Source organism: Vipera ursinii (genome assembly GCF_947247035.1).
Source record: "Vipera ursinii genome assembly, chromosome: 4".
NCBI lineage: Eukaryota > Metazoa > Chordata > Lepidosauria > Squamata > Viperidae > Vipera > Vipera ursinii.
Genome location: NC_139514.1, coordinates 32,112,564 through 32,139,079, shown reverse-complemented (window position 1 = coordinate 32,139,079; position 26,516 = coordinate 32,112,564). Strand labels below are relative to the sequence as shown.

The following is a 26,516-nucleotide window of genomic DNA, read 5'->3' as shown; positions in this document are numbered from 1 at the left end:
CACTAGAGTAGGAGTGTCAAACTGCCGGCCCATGGGCCAGATGCCTCATCTAGAAGCCGCGCCCACCCCATTGCCGGCGATGGCAAAACTGTCCCGATAGTTGCGTGACATCACGTGACATTGTGAGTTTGACATGTCTGCACTAGACCAAACTGGATTGCTGCAATTTGGACCACCTGAAACTTGGGGAGTGTTCAAGGACAGCCATGTTAATCTAATCAGAAGGCAAAGGTGTATGTGATTGTCCTCAGAGTATTATATTCTAAATAAGGTTGCAAAATCAATCCAATCAGAGCTGAAGAAGCTTCTTGGATGAAATGTGAAACGACTTCAAAGAAAAACAAGAAAGTCCAGTTGCCTCTTGCACCTTTGAGTTGCAACTGGTTTATCAGACAAAGGCCCTCCTGACCCTGCTGTGTGTGGGAGCTGATTGTTCAGAAAGACTCTAGGTTTCAAATTTGCATTATGGGCAGCATAGCCAGTAAAGAACCAAAGATGATACAATCTTGGAATCAGAAAACTTATGATTTAACAAACATTCTGTAATAATAGAGTGAAGTTTGAGTGTGTTTTTCCTTGACAGCCTTCAGGCACCAACATGGAAAATTTACAGTTATCTCCCAATGGGTGTGTGGCGAAGCTGTATAACTGGATATCATCATATTGGTGAAACTATCCTGAACCAAGAGGTTATCTTTCCAAGATTTCACATAGATGCAAATCTTGGTGGCAAATCCCAGAATACATTTCTGATGCTCCTTGATGCGTTCCAGGAATTCATAGCTGCCAAAACCAATATAACACTATCCTATTTATTCTAGTGCTGAGTCACATTGCTGTTTTCATGCTGGATCTGGTCTTTTGCTCAAAGCACAAGGGTGATGGCCATTAGAGTTTTACCATTTTACCATTGCTTATGAAGGTGATTATGTCAATTGCCCTTGGAATAGGGAACTCTTCAGAGTGAGAGACAGGATCACTCCTAAATAGCCTCTCTAGTTCTCTTCAAAATTAGCTTATAGTATACAGACAAGTAAATAACTAGAACACAGAAGAGGACTCATCATAAATTACTAAGGCATAGCAAACTGGTACTATGCTATATATGTACAACAAATATGCAATTTTATTCTGGGCATAAGGCACAACCTGCTTCTATCCAGCAAAATTTTCCTAGGTAGTTAAAGCTGTTTCAAATTTGCTGTGAGAAGCTATGACTTACTTTGTTATTTTTAATGGATTTTTGCAGAAAGCCTTTGCAGCTGAGAAAATTTAAATTTCAGTATTTTTGCAGAGTCAATTACAGTAATGTGTTGTCCAGTAATTTGTAAGATTAATATTGGATAAATTTTTGATTTTGGAGGATATGGGCAAGCTGCTTGGAATGGTACAATTCACTGCCTATTTGGATTCTTGCCCAATGTGGCTGAATTCACTGTGGCCTAGCTAATACTTCATGGAGAAAGGATAGAATGCTTTGTTTAGACATTAATAAATCTACCATATATCTCTTAAATTGTAGGTTAGTCTCCTGTATTTGGGAAAAGCTATACAGAGGTTGTGGCTAACCAGCTTCAAGAAAGATTATCTAGACATATTTTGAACTAATTTGAAGACAGCCCTAGTTTAATAGATGATTTATCAATCCTTTCTGTAAGACTATCAGACTTGTTAGTTCTAAAGTTTGGTGCTAGGCATTACAGATGGGTTGATGATGCCCAAATCTTTTTCTCTATTTCAGTCACAAGAAGGGGCAATATTTTAAAAATGTATGTCCACAGGGACTGGATGCAGGATAATAAAATGAAATTCAAATCAGACAAAGTGGAAATCTTTATTTTGAAGGATCATGCTCTAAAGCAGTCTTAATATTAACAGTAGATAAGATCAATCTAATTTGATGTGACACTATCAGATAAATACAATTTTAAACAGTAATTTTTGTGAAATGGAGAACATTTCTCTGCTGATTTGAATATACCATAAATGTACTCTGAGGTTTAGAACATTCAAAATTATGCTAATCTGAAATACAGGTAATTGACTAATATTTCAAACAAGATTTTAAACTTATTTCTGATATATGTTTATCTTATTTACATTTTCATTGTTTTACTGATGGCTCAGATTAAAGGAGTTTTTTAAAAGCTTTGACAAAGAATTTATTTGTAAGACATTGAAAGAAAAAACTGTCACTAAATTACAAATTTGTACAAAGTACCCTTTCAAAACTAAAATAAAGCCTAACCAACGTATTTTAAATTGCACCTTACATAACATAATGCATAACAGCTTCAGCCAAAAGGGAAGAAAAGAAATCATCTATTACATAAAATAATTTACCTTAAGAGTGTGCCTAGGCATTTGCATCAAATACATTTTTCTTCTCACAGAAGAAACTAGGAAAAACATATTCTTAATTCTTTTTCATGGTATTTTTGCTCCTTGTTGCAATAGGTAATCGACTGAAATTGTCTTTAGTAGTAGCTTTCAGTGCATTCTTTAGATACTTGAAGATGGACTGCAGACTAGAGGATGGAGCCATACTGTACTTTTCAGATCCGGTGGAGACTATTGGACAATCCATTTTCACAAGGTAGCCTACTGACGTATCTATAGGCTTACTATTTGATACCCACTCTTGACAGTGCTTCCATATCCATGTTTGTACCTCAAAATTGCCTTGTGTCTGATGTTCCATGTGATGCTTAGAGTCAATAAGTGCAACAGCATACACTTTGTTCATCACTTCCAAAGTTCTTTGCATGAGTAAGTTGATAAAAATCAATCCCCCATAGCCATGGGCAATGAAGGCTACATTTCTAGATGCAGTCCTTGAAATGAAGTGATCCCAAACATACGTCGTATGTTCTTCGGGGTTACTGATGTTTCTCTTTGGGACTGCCCATGATAAATTTAAAGGACAAATAGCATCATTCTCCAAAAGACTTAAACATTCTGGTTCTATTTTCAGATCTACAAAATTGTCATTAGGATTTAAAACAATCACTCCCCAAGAGTACTGTAGAGCCATTGTAATGAAAGGTATCTGAGATCCATGTTGAAGGCCTTCATGTATTATTGTCCTCTGTGCCCACTGGCCTGCACGAAATGTCCCCTGATCTTGAAGAAGGACAACTAAAGTTGAACTATTTTTCAATGCATTCTCACTCATGAAAAAAAAACTACAAATTTTACTGTCTGCTACATATGTTGGGATGTAAATCTTCTGCAGACTGCAAGCTTTTTCAAGGAGCTCATAAACATACTGAGTTATTAACTGTCCAAGAATTTGGTAGCGTTTGTGATTATCTTTATATGAATTCTGATAATTAAAAACAAAAGGTTCATTAGTATCTACATGCTTAAGCTCACCATTTTTGTTAAAGTCATATTTAAGTTTTTCTGGGCACTCTGAATTATTTATTATTTTCCTGAAGGTCATATCTTCAATCATTTGTAGCCACTATAAAGAAATTGTATTAAAACATATTTCACTTCTTAAAAGTTTTCAAGTTTCTCTTAACAATTTCATAAAAAAACATGTACCTTTATTAAAAATGTAGAGATGGTATACACAGTATTGCTTTTCATATATTGTCATAAAACAGTAAAAATTGTATTTGAACTACAAGCTCTAGGAATATGATTTTGAAACATGTGAAAAGTGATACTTCAATCATATTGACCCAAGGGGAGGAGTTAAAACAAGCAATTATTTCTCATCTACTAAAATCAGCACGACTCAAAATTACATATACCACCTTTGGCTAGAACATGTCCTTTATTTTTGCCCTACTTCAAGAAACTCAAAGCAGAACTATTTTCAGTTGGCTAGATCTAAATGCATTAGGTTTCAGATGTAACATCAGATATTATTAGTGCTATCACATTGAAGATGATACCTTTCTGGGTAATGAAATGCCTGCAGGCAAATAATCAAGCTCAGAAAGTATAATAAAATAACCTCTTACACTAAATTAAAACAAAAACATCATATAAACAATAAAAAACCACTAAAATTATATAACAAAATAACCACTTATTTTAAGTTTAAATATAAACCTTAAAATATACAATATAGAATATCTCATGCTAATAGAAACAACCAATATTTCTATAGTCATAACAAATCTAATCATAAAATCCTAAAACTGTAACATTTTTATCTTTCTTAAGTTATTGCTTTTGATATTAATTCAGTATTAACTCTTTGGACAAACTATTATAGCATCACTTGCATATGATAGGCTGTAACAATTATCACACTATGCCCAAACACATTAAACTATATTATGAATTAAATGTATGTTAATATAGATGGGAGATATTTTTCAGGAATATAATTTGTCATATTATTAATTTTTATTGGCCCCTCACATGCTCTCTACTCATCATTTTATTAAATATTTCACTAGAGCAGGGCTAGGCAACCTTGGCTATATTATGACTCGTGGACTTCATCTCCCAGAATTCCTGAGCCAGCCATGCTGAGGAGAAAGGGAGAGGTTTCCATGCTGAGCCATGCTGGCTCAGGAATTGTGGGAGTTGAAGTCCACGAGTCATAAAAGAGCCAAGGTTGCCTACCCCTGCATTAGAGTTTGCTTAACTACATGCAAAAGTGACTCAGGAAACATAGACCATATATGCCAAACTAGAATGTAAAAAGATACATTGTACCAGCTAGCAATATTCTTCAGAGTATCTAAATAGCTGTTATTATTTAAGCTTAGAAAATATGTTGTAGAAAATACATAATATAGTCTAGTTACTATTGTGTTCTAAGACAATTTGCGTAAACTTGAATTTATGTGCAAACCATACTCACACTCATCTTGCTTGAATAATGCCAAAGACTTCTGTATACATCTATTATTTCAGGAATCTCTCTAAAAAGACCCAACCAGAAGGATGAGTTGTAAGAATTCTGTTGTTTTCTATACTGCTTAGACTGTAGTGACAAAGGCTATTACAGTTTTTTCACTGTAAAGCATATTTTTAAAGATCTGTATAACAGGTTTACACTTGAAAATAGTGTTATACTGAAGTAGGCTTAAAATTATTGTATTAAGACAATTATTTTTATCTGCCTCATGTTTAAAATATAGTAATCATGATATCGTTTTTTAAACCACTCCTTAACTGAACTTTTGCATTTGTTAGCTTTGTTGAAGTATAAAAATGTACTTTAATAATCCATAAAAATGTAAACTCTTGCCTACATTTATCTAATATTTTTTTAATGTATTTTATGTAGACCATTTCAAGGGTACTTCTGAATTAAGGGCTATAAATCTGTATGTACCTAAAATGTGTATCTAAACACATTTATCTGGAAAAGGTATGGATATTATTTCAAGAATGCATGTGCACAATTTAGACTGATTTATAGTTGCTAAGAAAATTATACCTTCCAGGGCAGTGAACAGAGGCAATGGGGGGAAAAAATCTAGAGCCAGCCATAAGAGACTGCACAACTAGCTGAAAAGTGCAACCAAATCACTTCAATGATAATCATTAATTATTAAATCTGGAAAAATAACTTAAAATTGGGATTAAAACAGTTTGAGGAAAGTTGAGTGCTTTCATGGGTTATTTTATTTTATAATTGCTTTGGCTCACAAAGGGAAGAATACAAACCCAAAAATGTCATCTTCCATTTACAAGTTTTCTATTTCTGATTTATATCTTATAATTTTTCCTTTCCCCTAAACATCTGTTAGCAATGATAGATTAGCTAAACAATAGTTTTCCCAGTAGTGTTTTACAGTGACACCTAACTGTTGTTACGGAAAAATAATGCCTATCTTCATTACAACTGCCTCAATACAGCAATAACTGAATAAAGCTCTAGTGAGACTAAAGCCCATTTATCAGTAATATCAAAGCTTATTCATCTAGCATCAGAATTAGAGATTTCAACTAAGAGCAGCAGATGTTCTGGATTCATTTCTGGTAAAAGCTAGATGGTTATTTTTTTATGGAAGTGCTGTATTGATTACCTTAATTTGCATTTTTACCAACTCATATTTACAAGAACAATCTATAAGACAGTGGTTGCTTTTTCTGAAGAAAATCAACATGGATAAAGCACAATTTCTTATGGTTAGGTAACTGGGATACTGGGTTGAAGGTAATAATATTCTCAAAAGACAGCAATAGCTAATTCTTAGACTCAACTATTTTGAAAGCTTAATTCAATCTTTTGGACCATGATTCTATACACATAAATAAATACAGTCATGGCCGAAATTGTTGGCACCCCAGAAATTTTTCCAGAAAATCAAATATTTCTCACAGAAAAGTATTGCAGGAACACATGTTTTGCTATACACAGGTTTATTCCCTTTGTGTGTATTGGAACACAACAAAAAATGGAGGAAAAAAAGCAAATTGGACATAATGCCAAACAAAACTCCAAAAATGGGCTGGACAAAATTATTGGCACCCTTTCAAAATTGTGGATAAACAAGATTGTTTCAAGCATGTGATGCTCCTTTAAACTCACCTGGGGCAAGTAACAGGTGTGGGCAATATAAAAATCACACCTGAAAGCAGATAAAAAGGAGATAAGTTCACTTAGTCTTTGCATTGTGTGTCTATGTGTGCCACACTAAGCATGGACAACAGAAAGAGGAGAAGAGAACTGTCTGAGGACTTGAGAACCAAAATTGTGGACAAATATCAACAATCTCAAGGTTTCAAGTCCATCTCCAGAGATCTAGATTTGCCTTTGTCCACAGTGTGCAACATTATCAAGAAGTTTGCAACCCATGGCACTGTAGCTAATCTCCCTGGTCGTGGACGGAAGAGAAATATTGATGAAAGGTTGCAACGCAGGATAGTCCGGATGGTGGATAAGCAGCCCCAAACAAGTTCCAAAGGAATGCAAGCTGTCCTGCAGGCTCAGGGAGCATCAGTGTCAGCGCGAACTATCCGTCGACATTTAAATGAAATGAAACGCTATGGCAGGAGACCCAGGAGGACCCCACTGCTGACACAGAGACATAAAAAAGCAAGATTACAGTTTGCCAAAATGTAATTGAGGAAGCCAAAATCCTTCTGGGAAAATGTCTTGTGGACAGATGAGACCAAGATAGAGCATTTTGGTAAAGCACATCATTCTACTGTTTACCGAAAACGAAATGAGGCCTACAAAGAAAAGAACACAGTATCTACAGTGAAATATGGTGGAGGTTCAATGATGTTTTGGGGTTGTTTTGCTGCCTCTGGCACTGGGTGCCTTGAATGTGTGCAAGGCATCATGAAATCTGAGGTCGCACTGTACAGCCCAGTGTCAGAAAGCTGGGTTTGCATCCGAGATCTTGGGTCTTCCAGCAGGACAATGACCCCAAACATACATCAAAAAGCACCCAGAAATGGATGGCAAGAAAGCGCTGGACAGTTCTGAAATGGCTAGCAATGAGTCCAGATCTGAATCCCATTGAACACCTGTGGAGAGATCTTAAAATTGCTGTTGGGAAAAGGCGCCCTTCCAATAAGAGAGACCTGCAGCAGTTTGCAAAGGAAGAGTGGTCCAAAATTCCGGGTGAGAGGTGTAAGAAGCTTATTGATGGTTATAGGAAGCGACTGATTTCAGTTATTTTTCCAAAGGGTGTGCAACCAAATATTAAGTTAAGGGTGCCAATAATTTTGTCCAGCCCATTTTTGGAGTTTTGTTTGACATTATGTCCAATTTGCTTTTTTTCCTCCCTTTTTTGTTGTGTTCCAATACACACAAAGTGAATAAACCTGTGTATAGCAAAACATGTGTTCCTGCAATACTTTTCTGTGAGAAATACTTGATTTTCTGGAAAAATTTCTGGGGTGCCAACAATTTCTGCTAAGCTTGTAAGCCGCCCTGAGCCTTCGGAGAAGGGCGGGATATAAATGGAATTAAAATAAAAAAATAAATAAATAAAATTTCGGCCATGACTGTAAATCTATATTGATTAGCCCTTGGGCCATATCAAAGTGCAAAGTTCCAGCAACAAATTGTTACTAAAATTTGATAAAAGCAATTTAAAATGGAATTTGATAAAATACAATTTTAAATGGAATTAGAATAAAATACAATTTAAAATGAAATGGGAATAAAATACAATCTAAAATGAAATTGTAATAGTGTACAATAATTTAAGATATAGACAAACTATGATAAAATTATATTTTGGAGTCACCCTTGCAATCTACCCCAATCAGTCCCACATATGCAGATCTCAGCCAAACCATTTTGTTTAAGTACTGTGCTGCGCTAAATGTTATTTTCAAGTTCTGGCCAGACATAAGGTAAGTTGTTTTGATATGGGGATCCGAATGGGTCATTCATTTGGTATATAGACCAAGATACCTGTCTCTCACCCTCTTATACAGGCTACAGTCAAATAGGATGTGAGCCAGGTCTTCTACTTCTGCTGCTCCGCAAATGCAGACGCTCATTTGTAGGGTATAGCATGAAATCTCCCATATCTGACCATTGTGTCAAGCTGTTTGAATCTTGCTCACGTAAATATCTCCCTAATTTGTTTTGGCAGTTGTGACTTCAAATAACTGTCTACTTGAAAAGTACGTTTGTATTTACTCAGCCATTTCAAGTTACGACTCTATACACAACTGTCTCTGGAAAGTCTAATGCACTAAATATAATTTACTCTTAAAATTGACAAGACTTTCCCGACCCATTTACAGAACAACCTCTACTCCAAATGCAGGTCATGCAAAGTCGCTTGGTTTTTAGACTGATATTGCCGATGAGTTTATTTTCCACTTCACAGCTCCATGTAGGTTTTTAAGTTATTTCCCCTCGCCCCCCCCCTCCAACTTTCTCTTTCACGGATGAACTCCATCTTTCCATTCTCCTTAATTGGAAATAGTTTTAAAATAAGCCAGGACTGAGTTCCGACTTTGGCGAATTGCAAAGTGACGTTTCTTCGAGAGGACTTACACAACGTCCTTGGGTGGCATGGAACGAGCGCGTATCCGAAGCGCTCTGAAACGCAAAACATCTCTGCAAGCAAACCCTGCCGGCAGATGCGCCAGGACCCAAAACTTGGACGAGCCGCGGCTGGCTTTCAATCCCCTCGCTACGGGTTTTCACACCATCATTGCTCCGAAAGGGCGGCGCCTCTACCGGAAGTGGGCGCGAAATGCTACGCGAGGCAGCGCAACAATCTGCCGGCGGCGATCCGAATCAACAAAGGCGAGGGTAGTTGGAGGGGTAGTGTGGCTTCATCGGATGAGGTGAGAGGAAAAAGAAACATCGATCGTAATTAGAGCTGTTTCACGGTTTGTCTTCCCTGGAACAAGAATGGAGGGCCTTCCTTCGGGAGGAGCAGTAGATTCTGCGGGGAAGCCTTGGAGGAAGCTCTGCGGAGGGTTTTAAAACCTTTGGCAGGGCAGTATGGTACGCCCCTTAAATGGCGAAGTGGGCAGGCTAGTAGTGTCTTTTGCTGGATAGATGATGGTAACAACAGTGAGGTTACTGTCGTGTTTTTATGAACATTAATCCCGTTCTGTTCCTTCCGGATCGGATTTTTGTGCATTTTTTATATTCAGAGGACTACAAGTGCACGGTTTTATTACATTATAAGTATATGCTGCTGCCGTTAGTCTCGTACTGTTCGTTTCGGTTTTTGTTTAATAAGGGACTTCATGTAAGTTGTCTGCAGTGAAAGCAGAACCTTTTAATATATTTATTATATCAACAGTTGGCGTGAGTTAGTCGTGTTTTTGATGCGTGGATATTATTCCCCCCATCTAGCACTATATAAAAGGGTAGACAAAAATATTGAAGTTAAGACAGAAGGGCCATGAAATGCAGGGACTACATTGTTTGGTGGTGCTGTACAAGTTGTACTATGTTAACTAGCAATTGCATATATTTTTACTGCTTGTTGTATATTGCAAATGATCCTTTGTTCAGTGTTCCTTTAGCAATATTTAAGGATTGTAATTATCTTTCACCAATATTAATCTTGTGTGTCACTTGCTTTTTCCCCCAAACTATTTGTCAGTATGAGGGATATTAACTTGTTTCCTCTTTGATTATGCATGGACTTTCAATGCTACTCTGTAGAATATTTTTCCATGTGATGCTTCAGTGTTATTGGGTTATACAGGTAGTCCTCAACTTACAGCAGTTCATTTACTGAAATGAAAAAAGTGACTTGACTATTTTTCACAATTATGATCATTGCAGAATCCTCATGGTCATGTGATCAAAATTCAGATGCTTAGCAACTGATTCATATTTATGACAGTTACAGTATCCTGAATCATGCCATCACCTTTTGTGACATTCTGACAAGCAAAGTCAATGGGTAAATCAGATTCAATTAACAACCGTGTTACCAACCTAACAACTGCAGTGATCCACTTATCAACTGGCAAGCAAGGTAGTAAAATGGGACAAAACTCACTTAACAAATGTCTCACTTAGCAACATAAATTTTGGGTTCAATGGAGGTTGTAAGTTGAAGACTACCTGTATTGCGAAAATTCTGCCAAACTACAAGTAGTAATCTTTTTATTACAGTATGTCATAAGAAAAGGTTTATTATGCAATCTCATATATGTAAATGAATGCTCGCCATTCATTCTGTTGACAATTAGGGAAGGATATAAGCCTGTCTACCTGAATGAATGGCTGTCATCAGTTCATTTTGGGACCATAAGTTTAATAAATATATTTAGAAAGACTTTCTCAGGCTTATGGCTTCTGATGTGCTACACTTAATCTGTCATTATTTACACTGTTTAAGCAACTGTTTTGCTCCAGTTATTCATCAGTTATAAAATATGATCTTAAGAATTAAACCATGTGACAGGAGTGGTATACCTGATAATATGTATTTTATCTTCCTACAAGAAGACTATAATTGCATCTTACTTTAACCTGTTTTTCAACTGCTAGCCTGAAACACCAGGTTTGCACACTATACTGTGTTTGATTAGGCTTAGCATAACACACAGACAGTGAATAAAGCAGTAATTCAGGCTGAGTCCTTTCTTAATTCAATTTAAAATTATGATTTGTAGAAGTTTATTTACTGTCATCGTGGTTCTGTTATGCAAACCAATAGAAAAAAGGGAAACCAACTTTCTTTTACACACACAAACACCCTGAGTTATATAAGGAATAAAATAAAGACACTGAGTGAGTAGTTGAAATGTTCAACCCTTTCCCCATCCCATGCAAGATAGCTCTCTAAACATTTTAAAATAAATCATTAATTTAAAAAATATTAAAAGAAAAATTAGTGTGGCATCTATAGGTAGTGAGGCTTGACCTAACATCTAGATACCATAGAATCATTTGGACAATAAAAGTACTTAGTTCTCCCTTGCTCTTTTTGTTGTACAGAGCTTAATTTATTATTCATTTTAATTGATCATAATTTGTTTATTAAATCAAATCTTCAAACAAATTACATGCATGTATAAGTTAAAGGTAAAAGGAGATCTTAATTACTCTTTTTTTTTCAGATTGGATTCCATTTCAGCTTTTGATCTGTCACATGTTCAAATATAGCATATTAATTAAATCTACTACGTTTAAGGCATGAATTGAATGGCTTCCTTCCCTCTAGAAAATGTTTTTGCAGTGAAAAGAGATGTATGAAGAAGATGTCTTCTCTTTATTTGCCTTTCTGACTTTGGGAACAGTTACTAGAGTTTATTTGTTTAAATTGTTACTAGTTCTGCTGATCAAAAAACTGCAATGATTTATCTGTACTTAGAGACAGCTACAATTTTATTTGCCTTTTGTTTAAGCAGAAAAAGGTACCTATAAAATAATAACAATGCTGGATATTGGGTTAAAACAGAGTATCATTATACATCAATAGAACATAGAATCAGAGTCTAATGCTCTGCTCATGGCAAGAGCCTCATACTATCCCTGTCAAATGATTGTCCAGTCTATTTTTGAAAACCTCCATTAATGGAGCACCCACAACACTAGGAGGCAAGATATTCCACTGATTAATTATTCTTGCTCTCAGAAAATTTCTCCTTACTTCTAGGTTGGATCTTTCTTTAATAAGCTTCCACCCATTACTTCTTGTCCTGCCCTCTGATGCTATGGAGAGTAAGTCAATCGTCTTTTCTCTGTGACAGGCCCTCAAGTACTGGAAGACAGATATCCTGTTCTCCTAATCTTTCTGTCCTGTCCCAGTTCACACAAGTAGCACTTGAGAAGGATTTTTTTTGTTTATTTCACAACTAACTATGGTAAAGCATTCCCCCAAACCCCAACTCAATTTCCCACTGTTTGTAGCAACCTCAATGACTAGACATCTTCCAACAAGGGCAACATGAGTTCACCAGTGGGGTCTGACTAATGGAGGCAACAATGAGGTGACTGGCTGGACACAAAGTAACGTGGCTCAAGCGTGAAGCAAAGGAAGGCAAATTGACAGCAAGCAAACCAAAAAGGATGACAACGGTTTGGCTTCAGTGATTCTAAAGGACAATGAAGCGAAGTGCAGGTCTCCCCAAGAAAGTCCTTGTTCAAACACAGGTCCCAGATACCAGGTCAAGGCAATGAAGTCTTCCTCAAACTAAATGCATGAACCGTGGTTCAGGAACAAAGCACTGAGATGAAGCAAAAGAGCAAGCTAAGAAGCTGAAGACATCACACTGAAAAACAAATGATTGTCTCTGACAACCACTTAACTCCCTCTTCCTGCTTAAATCAACCCAACTGGTGCTTCTCATTAGGAGGGGTAAGGCTGCTTCCTCATGAATAGCCTTGCTGAGCTCTGCTGTGCCTCTCAGTGTTCAACTCCTCTCATCCATGGATTGGGCAGGGGCGGCAACTGTTTCTCATCAGAGTTGACCCATTGCTGTTTTGCCTCATCGGCTGGTCTTCTCAGAGATCACTTTTCCAAGCTGACTGGTGGCAGTCATGTATCTCCATCTCCTGCTTGCATGGGTGTCTGCTTGTCCAGTCACCCCACTTCCCAATGTTCCCAAGAATGCCTCTCTTTCAACGACTGAGCTCCAAAACCACCTGATGCCCCATATCACCCCTTTCTGATGATCCCTGACCTTGCTCATTCTCCTCATCGGAATCGTTATCTGACAGAACCATCACACTTTCTCTTTGATAGGCTAGACATTCCTAGCCTCCAGACCCTTTATCATCTTTGTTGCTGTTCTCTGCAAACTTTCCAGGATCTTGACATCTTCTTTGTATAGTAATCAGAACTACATATAGTATTCTAAGTGTGGCATCACTAGTGTGGTATAAAGCCATACTGTCACTTCTCATGATCTTGATACTACCGACAAATCCTACCTACTATTAATTAATGTTCAATTTATATGTGATTAAAAACTGTAAAGCAGTGCATGTCACTTCTTGGCATAAAAAGTCATGGTCATTGAGTAACACCAGCATCACTCATTTGGTTGTCTTTCTGAAAATCCATTTGGATGACCATACTTGTAGAATTTGTATGTCATTTTGTTTTAGTTTCAAACTTTAAACATTTATAAAACAAACATTTATAAAACAAATGTTATCAGCAGCAAATTTGAAATCACAAGTTTAAAAACTTTAAAGAGCAGGTAAAATGCATGATTTACAAAGATTAAGTCTGAACCAGTAAAATAGAAGAAATAAGATTTATTAAAAAATATCTATGGCAAGATTACAGCCAGTATGGTGTGATGAATAAGATATCAGGCTAGAAACCAGGAGAACCTTAGTTCTAGTCTCCTCTGGGCATGGAGCCAGCTGGGTGAGTTTGAGCCAGTCACTTTCTTTCAGACATAGGAAGAGGCAATGGCAAACTTATGTCTGGAAAACCTTGCCAATAAAACTGCAGGGGCTTATCCAGACAGTTTGGAAGAATCAGACACAATTGAATGGAAGAAAAAAAAATAGCAAGGATAAGAGTTAATGTTAAAATGTACATAATATAACACCTTAGAAGAATAAAAATGTGTTTGCTTGTCATGGCATCAGAAATATCATGCATAATTCACATTTGCCTTACAAGGGACAATGTTGCAGATTTAGATGGTTGGTATTATGGCAAGTGTGGATCTGAACTGAATCTAGAAACAATGAGAATCATTGAAGAAATTTGTTTATCAGCACAACTTTAAGTATCTCAACATTATATTTTTTAACTTTTGTATGGTATGATTTTAATTGCCCTGTAAACCGCCCTGAGTCCTACGGGAATAGGGCGGTATATAAGTTAAATAAAATAAATAAATAATTATCTTGACAAGCTTATGATCTGCAGTTACCATGGAGCTATAAACTGTTTTAGAAAAAAAAGTAATCATTAGAGTAGGTTACTTATTCACAAGAGATATACATCTTTTAACATATGGGAAATAGATCATGTCTCCTAGCATTACTGTGTGAATCTTAATTAGCTCTTTTTGGAAATGCTAATTATGACATGATATATTAAGGTGTTGTTTTCTGTCTGTCTTATGCAGCTGCAACTATGGAAGGATCTGGAAAATCATCTTCATACCCACAAAATGTAAGTTTTCATTGAGTGGCAATTTGGTACATCGCTTAGGATGGAAAATAAATGCATATAAAATAAATAACAATCAGTGAATTATTTAGTGCATTATAATGCAAGGAAAATCATAATGTCACTGTTTAAGGCAAATTAAAATTCTGTATATAATGAATAATCTGAAATGTGTACTGACTTTGTAAAAGATATATTTATATATAATGCTTTGCAGCAAGTTTGTCCTTTAATCTTTTTTCTTCTTGTGCTGTTGTCCCAAAGGTGCTTTTTCAAGAGCAACTGCACTTTCTTGTTTTTCTTTGAAGATGTTTTGCTTCTCATCCAAGAAGCTTCTTCAGCTCTGACTGAATGTTGGGGAATAAAAGGATTTATATTCCTTGCAGACAGCTGGTCATTTGCATTCTTTTAGCGAGTCATTGAGGCCACTTGGAGGTTTATCTGTGTCCTCAAGGTATCCTGAGTAGCGCAAATGGGTGTGGAGCCTTCTTGGAACTGCTGAAAGGACTGTGTTGTGGAGCAGGCTCCACACCCATTTGCACTATTAGATGACCCTGAGGACACAGACAACCTCCAAGTGGCCTCAACGACTCTAAAAAAATGCAAATGACCAGCTGTCTGCAAGGAATATAAATCCCTCCATTCCCCACCATTCAGTCAGAGCTGAAGAAGATTCTTGGATGAGAAGCAAAATGTGTTCAAAGAAAAACAAGAAAGTACAGTTACCTCTTGAAAAAGCATCTTTGGGATAATCATGACCTGGGTGACTAAGAATCTCCATAGACATTCTTACGCTGTTAAATATTTTTTTGTTTATCTGCAACTATGCATTTTTTTTATCAGTATCGAATACCAAAGAAAAGATCAAACACACAGCCAGACGATGACCATATTCAATCTCCATTGTCAAGATTTGAATTAATTCACCAATGGCAACATTCATTTCAAGGGGTAAATAATAGCCTTTTTCTTTTTCAATATTTTGGAGAATTTAAGAACTACTCTTGGATAAGTCTATTAGCCATACTTTTAAAATTAGATATTTGATAATCACTTAAAAAGTGTAATTGTATGAGTGCAATATTTGATATTCAAGAACAAACCAGTTATTCAAGAGAATATCTTGAGGTGCTTATTTCCAGATAAACCTGGAACTTAAATTCATGATTCTAGAACTGATCTTAACTTCATAGTTTTAGAACAGCACACCTAAGTAAATGCCCTTCAATTCTTAGAATTGCCATAATAGCCTGTGTGAAAATTCATAGGAAATAGGTTGGTCAGTCCTTCAGCTTTTATTCTTTAGGAATGTAATAGAACAAATTCTGTCTTGTGTCTCTGCTGTTAAACATCTACATGAGCTGGTTGAGTTGGTCTGGCATTTTCAGCTGTGCCTGATCAGTGTAGAGGTGGTCCTTGGTTAACAACTACTCATTCAAAGACTAATTTCTGACAGGGCTGAATGAGTTGTACTTATACCAGTCCTTGAAGTTCCAGGCGTCGCAGTGCCTTCATGGTCACATGATCCCAATCCACACTTTCAACAATGGACCTTGGATTTTCCACCATTCCAATGTCTCATGGTCACATGTTGCAATTTGTGACCTTCTCTGCCAGCTTCTTATGAGCAGAGTCAAAGGGGAAGCCGGCAAGAAACTGGAAGGCATGGTTATGTGAGGTGCTTACTTAATGGACCACCTGGTCCCATAACTGGAAACTGTCAGAATTGCTGTTGCTAAGCAGCGTGGTAGTATGAGTGATGTCACATTTTATAACTGCATCACTTAGTGATATAAATTCCAGTTCCAACTACTGTCATTATGCAAGGACTGCCTGTACTTATTAAGCTCACTATCTGTCCATTCAACTGATACCAAGAAAGTTAAGAAAATCGTGAATCCCAGTGCAGGCAAAACAGAAGTCCTATTCCATTGAACGGTGTACCATTCCTGGAAAGATTAAATAAAATGCTAGCCTTTCCTCTCCTCTTAACTGATATAGGGTACAACCTATCGGTGAAATGCACTAAATATCTGGCTACATCAATGCTTCTCCATGCTCCCCTGCTCACCAACCTACTTCGATCATGCCCGTATGCATTTCACTTTTGTTGTGAATAGCTTTTCATTAGGTCTGAACATCACCTCATTATATTAAGATGGATTTGGAGGAAATTCTGCTGAGAGTGACAGATGCATCTGTTTTGGTTTTGCTTGACTGTGATACCTTAAACACTCTGATAGAAGAGGAATGGCTATACTTAATCTGAATTTGACAACTTTGTCTATCTCCACTAATAGTCCCTGAGAATTATTTATTTATTTATTTATTTATTTATTTATTAGTTTTTATAAACCGCCCTTCTCCCGAGGGACTCGGGGCGGTGTACAGAGGAAGGAAGGTATACAGATGAACAATAAAAAGTAATAAAATTACTAATTACTAAATTAGTAATTTGCCAGTTTTATTTTTGATAATTAGATGTCTTTAATTGCAAGCAAAATTCTGTCAGCTCAAATGGAGGTTAAGTAGATTCACTTAGAGCAAGTTTTGAATTATTGGAGGAATTTTTGATTAAAACTGAATATTGTTATGCAAAAAAAAAAAGCTCCCGCTGAACTTGTTTGCTTGTTGATTGATATTTACTTTGCATTTCAATGTGATTCTACTAATTCAAACTTCCTGATTTGATGTGGGAATGAAAATATCCAATTCAGCTCTCCAGATGTTATAGTCAGTCAATCAATCCAATCAATCAATCAATCAATCAATCAATCAATCAATAGACTTGGAAGGGACTTTGGAGGTCTTCTAGTCCAACCCCCAGCTCAAGCAGGAGACCCTGTACCATTTCAAACAAGTGACTGTCCAGTCTCTTCTTAAAAACTTCCAGTGATGAAGCACACACAACTTCTGACAGCAAGCTGTTCCACTGGTTAATTGTCCTCACTGTTAGGAAGTTTCTCTTCCATACCTTGATTAGTTCCATCCATTGGAAACTAATCTATTAGAAATTATAGTTCTACAATCAAAATCTTATTCAACAGTGTGTTTATTAGACAAAAAAAATTGTATATCAATTTGTTATATGTTTGGTGATTTTTCAAAATATATCTTGTGCTCAGTTTTCCTTAAATATTTTAAATATTTCAGTGGGCAACAGGATCAAAGAATAAAAGGATTCAGTCAAACTGGAAGAGGAAAAACATGGGTGATGAAGGATCAGTATTGGGGTGAGCTGATGATTTTTCATAAATCCATGCCATAATCTATTACTGTATATTCTCGTGGATAAGACCATCTTCAGATAATCTGATCCTCAAATTTTTAATGAAAATACTATGAAAAATGTGCTACCTCTGATAAGCCAAGCCAGACCTTGAAATTTTCAAGTGTTTTAATTTTCACAGTTAGCTTATCCATGAGTCAGTTTAGTCTATGAGATGAGCCAGCTACCTTTTGGATGAGTTTATTCACAAGTACGTAGAGATACTTTAAAAAAGTATTACCATATATACTTGCGCATAAGCCGATTTGAAGATAAGTCACAATCAGTTTTGGGGGTGTATTTTAAAACCTAAGATTCTCAGGATGTACATTACTTGCAGTGGATAAGACTTGTGAAGTATTGATGCCTTGTTTGTAATGTACTAGATCTATTATAAAAAGTATTTGTCACTGACAAAAATGGGCTTGACTGATCTCTGTTTTCTTTCACATTAAAAAAAGAAAAGAAAAGCAGGGTAAACAGTGCCTGAGGTGATGTATGCACCTTCTGAAAAAATAATTTTCCGCAGAGCAGATTAATATTGAAATATACTACTGTAAAACTATAGTTTTATTGGATTAAACTATGTATCAGATTGCGACTTAAATCAGTTGTTTACATGTCTATTTAGACAACTGTTCTATTTGTTTACTCACTTTCTACCAAATTTGTATTACCATGAAGACTAACCTTGTGGTGAGCTAGGTGGCAAACCAATTTCATAAATAAATAAAGCATTTTGCTTTTATCTCTACTAAAGTGAGGTACACAAATACCAAAACAAATACTGAAATCAGGAATAAACAAAACAGTATATTAAAAGTAAAATCATATGTGTTTAGTACTTGGCAGTTTGGAGATGGATATCCGTTTTACAACATTTTCAGACAGCCTGTACCAACTTTAAGAAATTTCCTTATGGTTATAGATTATGACCCCCCTGTCAATGCTTTCTGAAACTTTTGAAGCAGCTCCAAAACTTTTTAACTTGCTTTGTCCTTTTAGCAAGTACTGGTTCCTTATTTCTGATCTAATATCTAAAAGAGTAAGTGAACTACGCCCTTTGTAAACAATACATTATTTCTGAACATTGGCTTCTTTGAAATGGAGTTCAATTCCCAGAACTCCCAAAATGCTGGCTGGGGAATTCTGGGAGTTAAAATCCACATATTTTAAAGTTGACAGAGTTGCAAAATACGGCTTTAAACTGGAAGCATCCAGCTGTAAATGAGAGAAAGTGAGAGGGAAAGAGAGATGCACCACAAAGGAGGGAAGGAATCTTTTTTCCTTCTTTCATCCTTGAAAAAAGTGAGCAATTTATTCTTGCGAGGATTACTAATACCATGTACTACAAAAATAACAATAAAAAATTAAAACCATAGTAGGATTAACATATATTTGAAAGTCCTAAGAGAATAAAACATATTTTGCTGGTACTAAATAATATTAAAAGACATGCCAGGTACACATCATTGGGGAGAGAATTCCAACATTGGGGCACTATGATTGAAAAAGCCCACTCTTAGGTAGTCTCAATAAGAGGGAACATGTGGAGCAGATCCTTGAAAGGTTATGTACAGTGTGAGTCACAACATGAGAAGAAGCATTTTTTTTCATATATGGTGGTTCCAAGCCATGAAGAGTTTTATAGGTTAAAACCAGCACTTTGAACTGGGACCAAATGTGGTTTGGAGCCAATGAAGATCATAACAAACTGATAGGTGTTCTTATCACCCAGTTTCAGGCAATACTCTTGATACAGCATTTTGCAAAAATCTAAAAGAAGTTATAGGGCATGGACTACTATAACTAGGGTACAGAATTCACTTTTGTATTTGAAGACAAGAATGGTTTCAGAATCAGTGACTTGTGAAACTGATCCTTGAGAGGAGGAGTAGACGTTCCATCCAGAACACTCACCTGGACAAATAAATGAACCATTAGCAGCATCTCTGCCTCAGCTAATGTCAACTTTGATTTGTTAAACATCATCCAGTCCATTATCATGAACAGGGAGTTCATCAATTCTACTGTTTCATCTGAATCTCGTGAAAATGAAATGTCCAGTTAGCATACCAGTAGACTTTGTTCTAAATCTCCAATTTATCTCAATCAGCAACTTTTCAGTTGCAGGTATTATCTTCTGTCACATTTCAGTTAACTTTTAGAGGAACCTGGGAACTGCATTCTAGGCTTTGAGGGACATATGTGGCCATGTGATTCAAGTTATCCACCCTTTCATTAGACTACTGTTCAGCTTTGCACAATGATATTTTTATTTTATACTTTCAGTTATTGTTGAAAATAAGGCTAGTATTAGCATTTCATTCTTGGTTGAATTATGTCTCTGCTGACAAAGAAAATATTATATAGCTGGTTTTAATGGAATTACACAAAGCAATCAAAAGAGGTAACTTGCAATGTGCAGGAGCATATATGAAAATACTTTTTCAAATTCTTAAAGCAGAAACTTTTTGCAAGGTGCACAAAACTGCTTTGGAAGCTACACCCATCTATATCCATAGCTGAGAACATTCAATGCTACTTTCAGAATTTTTGTAGAGCCCTAATAGTAATCAAGGCCCTTGGGAATCTGCTTTCTTCATTTTTTCCCCACGATGCAGTTCTTCAATTCTGGAAAAATGGACTTCACAGAGAGTGACAAACTAGAAAATACTTGGGACTAGCAGCTCTTTATTTTTAATAATATAAATAATTGTATGCCCTAGTACAGTGTCAATACTTTGAAAAAACCTGTAATGGACAAAGCGTCTTTCTAAATGATTAATGTTGATGAATCTTTTTCCAGGATTGCATATCCATTTCAAAAAAGTACTCTTAAGAGTGCTTTGCTTTTTATGCCCAGCTGCTTTGCTTTCGCCCAAATGTGTAGAATATATAAAGAAAAATTTGATTTTATCACATGTAATCTAAGGGTTCTCCATTTGCTGATTGGTTTTTGCTGGAAGCATATCCTATAACTAAAATCTCTAGGACTTGTTAATATGCTATGATCACTATGAGCATAGATTTGTCTGGTTATAGACTTAGGTTTCATTTATGTGTAAAATTCATAATTTCTAGAGTTTGAAATTTATCTCTGGATTACAGTTATAAGTTGCTGAATGTATGCCAGTTCAGTATTACTAAACAGTCTTAATTCACCAACTGAATTTCTGAATTTAATTGAAAAAAAATCAAGAGAGAAGACTAAGCTAATGTCAAAACTGCCAAGAAGATACATCTGTAATTAAGTGGAAATTCTGATTCAGATTTTGGATAGTTCCTTCTCTTTCCAGTTTTAGGTATTGAATTTTCATTGTTATTCTGTGTCCATTTCTGTACTGACAACTTGTAAAGTTAGATCATGGATATTCCTACAGTAATTTCAGAATCTTTCAAACAAGACATTCAATTCTGCCATTTAGGCACAATGACAACGACCTGCATACTATTACAAAATATGTTTCTAATGCAACTTTTGATAAAGATTTCAGTCATTACTGATCCGAAGACAAAGAAGACTACAGGGGCCAAGCAAATGTACAGCAAATAAAGCTGTGTCAGAGAGGAAAATGTAGAAACAATTTCCCTCTGTAGAGTAGAATAAATAACCTTAGCTGAAATCATTTGGATTATGACAGGACACTTGGTTGAATTTATGTATCCTAATTAGACTTCCTTATTTGCTATCATTATTATTATATGTATGGCAGGCAACCCAAAGTTATCTTGACGAATGTCCTGAAGACGGAATTAGGAAGAAAATATATAAAGACGCAGTTTGTAACTGATGCTAATTTATCTCATGCTATCAAGTTGCAGTCAAATCAACAAACCTCATCATCTGTTGACACTCTAGAGATATGGCACATATTAAATCCTCTTCACCAATCCCTTTTTTTATCAGAAAGGTATGTCTTATTAAGTCTGTCTTAGACATAACACAACATGTTATTAAAATAATTGTATACAATTGTGCTTCATGAATAATCAATCCATAGTACATTTTTGTTCACTTTTAATATCTTCACTAAAGCTTCCTGAGGCATCCATGTAATTTCCATTTAGAATTGTTTCATCTGATAGGAAATTTGTAAAGATACATCTCTTGTGACAGTTCATGTCTGGGAAGAATTAATTTAAGTTTAACATCTGGAAGAAAATTCAGTTTCTTTTCCCTCTCCCCCCCCCAAGCTGTTTTTCTTTTAACCTTTTCCTTGAGTGTTCATTAAACGAGTTCTTCAATTCTACTTCCAAAGAAGACATTAAGAATAGCAGCATGCTTCTTCCTTTGTAGATCCCTTGATGTTGCATAGAACTTTAGCATCCCAGCAGAAGATTCCTTTTTTAAAACATTGAAAATGCAGAATGTCTGCAAATGCCTTTTTGGGGATCATCAGATGTCTTAGTGCTCATTGGCATTGTGCAGCAGATCCCTTTAATATGCCAAACCTTTCCTTCCATTTTCTTCCCATGGTAATTTCACCATAATATATGATTCCAAACTAAACAGTCAAATTGAAAATATATTCTTGTTTAGGAATAGTTTCTATAGATAATCCTATATACAGAGTTCAGAAAGAAATAAGTGTGTGTGTGTGTGTGTGTGTATTGCTGCAAATATTTCTTGTAACCCAAAACACCAGTCAATAGCTTACTAAACTGATGGAAATGTAATTAGGATTTTTAATTGACTTTTTTTACATCCTTTTGATTGTTTGATTGTGATGAATATTTTTCTCTGTTCAAAATGGATTTTCTCATTTTATTTACTGCATTGTAATGCATAATGATTTTTCTTTTATGACATTAATACCAGTGTCAACAGCTAAAGTACCAAAGTCAATGAAACCATCAGTAGCATTTTTTAACTGATCATATCTGAATGTTTCTTTTGGAATACTTCACTCACTTTCTGTTATCTCTTTCCATTCATTTTTGAACATTTTGGGGGGAGCTATGATGAATGAAAATTTGAGATTATTTAGACAGTTATACTATAATAATTCATCATTTTGATGCATTGAAAATTATTAATTATTATATGTATAGCAGGCAACCTAAAGTTATCTTGACGAATATTCTGACGACAAAAACAGGAAGAAATTACATGCAAAAGCAGCTTTTAACTGATGATAAATTATCTGATGCTAACAAGCTGCAATCAGATGAGCAAACCTCCTTATCTATTTCCAGCCTAAAATCATGTCAGACAATAAGTTCTCAGCAGAGCTGTATTTTATCTAAAAGGTATGTCATTCAAAACAATGTTTCAATGATTGTGTTCCTCTTTATCACTAAAAATAGAGTTTCAAACTAATGCATATGGGAATATATATTTGAGGTTGCAGTAAAACAATAAAACACAAATTATCCCAAAGTGAATTCAGTTGGAACAAGTTCATGCATGCTTTAGTTATTAATTTATATAAGTAGAAAGTTTATTTTGGTTATATTGCATCCTTTCTTCATAAGTGCTTATGAAGACCGTCTATATGCTCATTGAACTCTTTTTTTCAGTTTTTTGGTTTGATTTTAAGGCATTCACTGGAGCATTTGCACTATGGATGACATAATCATTGGAAAAGATTAAAATGTATATAGACTGAAAGTTCCATTATAATATATTCTACTGGGAGGACTTCCATTGTTGACAAACATAATTTTCTTAATAGATGCATGTTTAACATTGAAATACAGTGGAAATCTTCATACTTCGTTCAAAAAATTAAGGCCTGAATTCAAAAGATAACAAGTAGCTTATCTTAATATATTCAAACCATAGAATTTGAATTTTCATTTTTTTTCTGTATAATTGTCATTTTTTCTGTCTTTGTCTTTTAAGAAGAGATATTGTATTATTTATCTTATACAAGATACCGTATATTTTATTGAGGGTTGTAAATACTGATGGATTGCAATTGTTGAGGTGTTTTCAAAATAGTTTTAAACTATTATCTATATCATTATAATTATTCTAGGATTTCAGTTAAATGGAATTATTTTTAATTGTAAGTAAAAAAAGGTAAAGGTTCCCCCGCACATGCCTGCTAGTCGTTTCCGACTCTAGGGGCTGGTGCTCATCTCCGTTTCATAGCCGAAGAGCCAGTGTTTGTCCGAGGACGTCTCCGTGGTCATGTGGCTGGCATGACTAGACGCCAAAGGCGCACGGAACGCCTTTTTAATTTTAATTTTTAATTTTTAATTGTACCACTAATTTAAAAATGTCTTATTTTTCTTGAGATTAGGATTTTTTTATTTTGAATGTAAACAAGCATATTCAATTTCAACCAGTTTTCATACTTCAATGTCTCATGTAGGTCTGACAATTTATTTAATAAAACAACAATATCAAATTAGTTAAGAGTCAATTTTAATAAGTTTATTTAAGGCTATTCCTTTCTCTAATGTTATTTTGTTTCTACAGAATTATTGTAATAACTTTTATCTTTATTCACTCGTTATAAGAAAGTTCTTCTGAGTTATGTTACTCACTTCCTTAAAAGTACTATGATGCAAATAAAAAGGAAATTATTTATAAAAATGTAATATTGCATTTTATTATTTAATTAGTTTGTAGGCCTAGCTTAGGGATGCGGTGGCTCAGTGGGTTAGGACGCTGGGCTTGTCAATCAGAAGATCGGCAGTTTGGCAGGTCGAATCCTGAGTGCCGCATAGCAGAGTGAGCACCTGTTACTCGTCCCAGCTTCTGCCAACCTAGCAGTTCGAAAGCACGTAAAAATGCAAGTAGAAAAATAGGGACCACTATGGTGGGAAGGTAACAGCGTTCCGTGCGCCTTTGGCGTCTAGTCATGCCGGCCACATGACCACGGAGACGTCCTCGGACAAGCGCTGGCTCTTCGGCTTTGAAACGGAGATGAGTACCGGCCCCTAGAGTTGGAAACGACTAGCACGCATGTGCGGGGGAACCTTTACCTTTACCTTTAGGCCTAGCTTTGTGTTGCATAGAATAAGCAATATGTTCCAGCATACCCAAGCAATTACATTTTTTATAGCTTAAAACCTCTGAATATTTTACAAAAGTAATCCCATATAAAGTAGCTTACAGTAGTAGCATGACATGGAAATAAATAAAGGTGCAATCTGATATGTTTTGTTTTGGAGCTTTTTTCATTTAGAGATGATGATGATGATGATAGGTTTTCTTCAGGTTGTTAGTCCCAGGAAATGGACCAGTATTCCAAGTTTCAGTAGTAACATAAAATAAATTGTTCCTCAACAAATTCATTGTTTCACTTCTAGTTTTCTGAATGAAGGGTTTGGTGGCATCAACATCATCATAATCACCATTCTCATTATTGTTGAGCTGAGTTGAGCTGAGGCTGAGCGGCCTTCAATCCCATGAACTATTTGTAGTCTTGAACAACTGAGATACTGGTTTACCATTTCAGTGAGAGTTTGATTTGTGGATTTTTATATCAGTAGTGAGACAAAGAAAGCTTGTATGTTTTTAAATCAGATTTTTGATTGATAGAATCAAGTTAGATAATCTTGTAATTATAAGAGTCTATAATCCTATGGGTTTGGGACAATTTAGAAATGGAAATTCAACTTTGGATTCTGTTCATAAATCTCTACTAGGCTCCAAGCTTTTTCATTTGAACACAGAAAACTTTTATCTCAGAAAATCCCTTAAAGTGGGCATGACAGGATGATTTACTGAATCCTGCATTTCCTGCTACTCTGGCAAGCCTACAAACATGCTATCCCCACTACCTATCATTTAGTCAGCACTGATATTGATCTAAAGTTTATTTCCAAATACTGTGAGCATTAGGGAAGATTTTTTAAAAACAATAGGCCATAAAAGATAAACACAGTATTCAGTGCTCTGATCATCTAAAGCCAATAGAGCTATAAGGTTTACCAAAGAGGGTTGTTTCTCCTGTATATTGAATTATTATTCTACTAAAACCACATGGAATTAGCATAGCACACAAGCCAACTAAAGCCCTTCAAAACATCCTAAGCAAACCAAAAATCCAGCAACCCCAGAAGAAAAAAACAGGAGTCATCTATTCTACAACATACAATATAAGAACTGAACAACCACTATGTAGGACAAACAGGCAGAAGACTGGCAGAACACATCCATGAACACCAACTGGCAGTCAAAAGGCATGATCAACATTCTTTAATTTCACAACATATAGACAGATTTAACCATAGTTTCAATTGGGAAAATGTGACAATCTTAGACCTGGCCAAATCCAAAAATGCCAGGGAATTTCTAGAAACCTGGCACTCTGACAAATCAGCCATCAATAGACACATAGACATTAACAACATATATAGACTATGCAAAAGAGACAAATCAACAGCCCCAAAGGGGAAAAGACTAGCACCTCTCTACCAGTAGTCAGCACTCAGATCAGCATAGATGAACTCCAAGGTCAACTTCAGACCAACAGTCAAGTAAGCAATACCCCAATCAAGAAACTGCCAAAGAGCCATTAGTAAACAGCCAAATCAAAGAATTCCTAAAACCATCCCCACCCACCCAGAATATAAACTGACAGCAAGCAGCACTCCATACTAGCACTGATGATGTTACCTAGTTAGGGTAATGAAACGTTTGCAAGAAAACAAGCTCAGAGAGCACCAAGAACCCCTTATTTCAACCAAGAACTACAAATATTCTTCATTGAATTATTATTATTGGCAGTTTTATTGAGATCCGTTTTGAGGAATATATATGGCAATCTAGCTCAGAAGTGAGC

The 26,516-nt window shown here is 35.7% G+C and overlaps 2 protein-coding genes across 5 annotated transcripts in view; one reads left to right on the top strand and one right to left on the bottom strand.

Annotated features, from left to right (window-relative positions):
- Positions 1 to 1,291: 1,291 nt before the first annotated feature.
- On the bottom strand, positions 1,292 to 9,118 carry LOC310640546 (putative protein ARB2BP). Of its 2 annotated transcripts, none has more exons than XM_083362865.1 (3): positions 8,945 to 9,107; positions 4,829 to 4,889; positions 1,292 to 3,325 (listed from the first exon to the last, which is right to left on the bottom strand). In XM_083362865.1, exons 1-3 carry the CDS (start codon positions 8,962 to 8,964, stop codon positions 2,417 to 2,419), a joined length of 990 nt encoding a protein of 329 aa, XP_083218991.1. In that variant the 5' UTR covers positions 8,965 to 9,107; the 3' UTR covers positions 1,292 to 2,416. The 2 variants fall into 2 exon arrangements, with proteins under 2 accessions (XP_083218991.1, XP_083218990.1); XM_083362864.1 differs by having other exon boundaries at positions 1,293 to 3,466; positions 8,945 to 9,118.
- SENP7 (SUMO specific peptidase 7) overlaps positions 9,118 to 26,516 on the top strand; it is a 40,884-nt gene continuing 23,485 nt past the window's right edge. For 2 of the 3 annotated variants that reach the window (XM_083362862.1, XM_083362861.1), the window contains exons 1-6: positions 9,118 to 9,240; positions 14,461 to 14,507; positions 15,348 to 15,455; positions 17,658 to 17,737; positions 21,489 to 21,686; positions 22,828 to 23,025. In XM_083362862.1, the coding sequence (XP_083218988.1) occupies positions 14,469 to 14,507; positions 15,348 to 15,455; positions 17,658 to 17,737; positions 21,489 to 21,686; positions 22,828 to 23,025 (623 nt within the window). In that variant the 5' untranslated portion in view covers positions 9,118 to 9,240; positions 14,461 to 14,468. The remainder of the gene's footprint in view (positions 9,241 to 14,460; positions 14,508 to 15,347; positions 15,456 to 17,657; positions 17,738 to 21,488; positions 21,687 to 22,827; positions 23,026 to 26,516) is intronic. The other variant, XM_083362863.1, reaches the window with a different exon arrangement.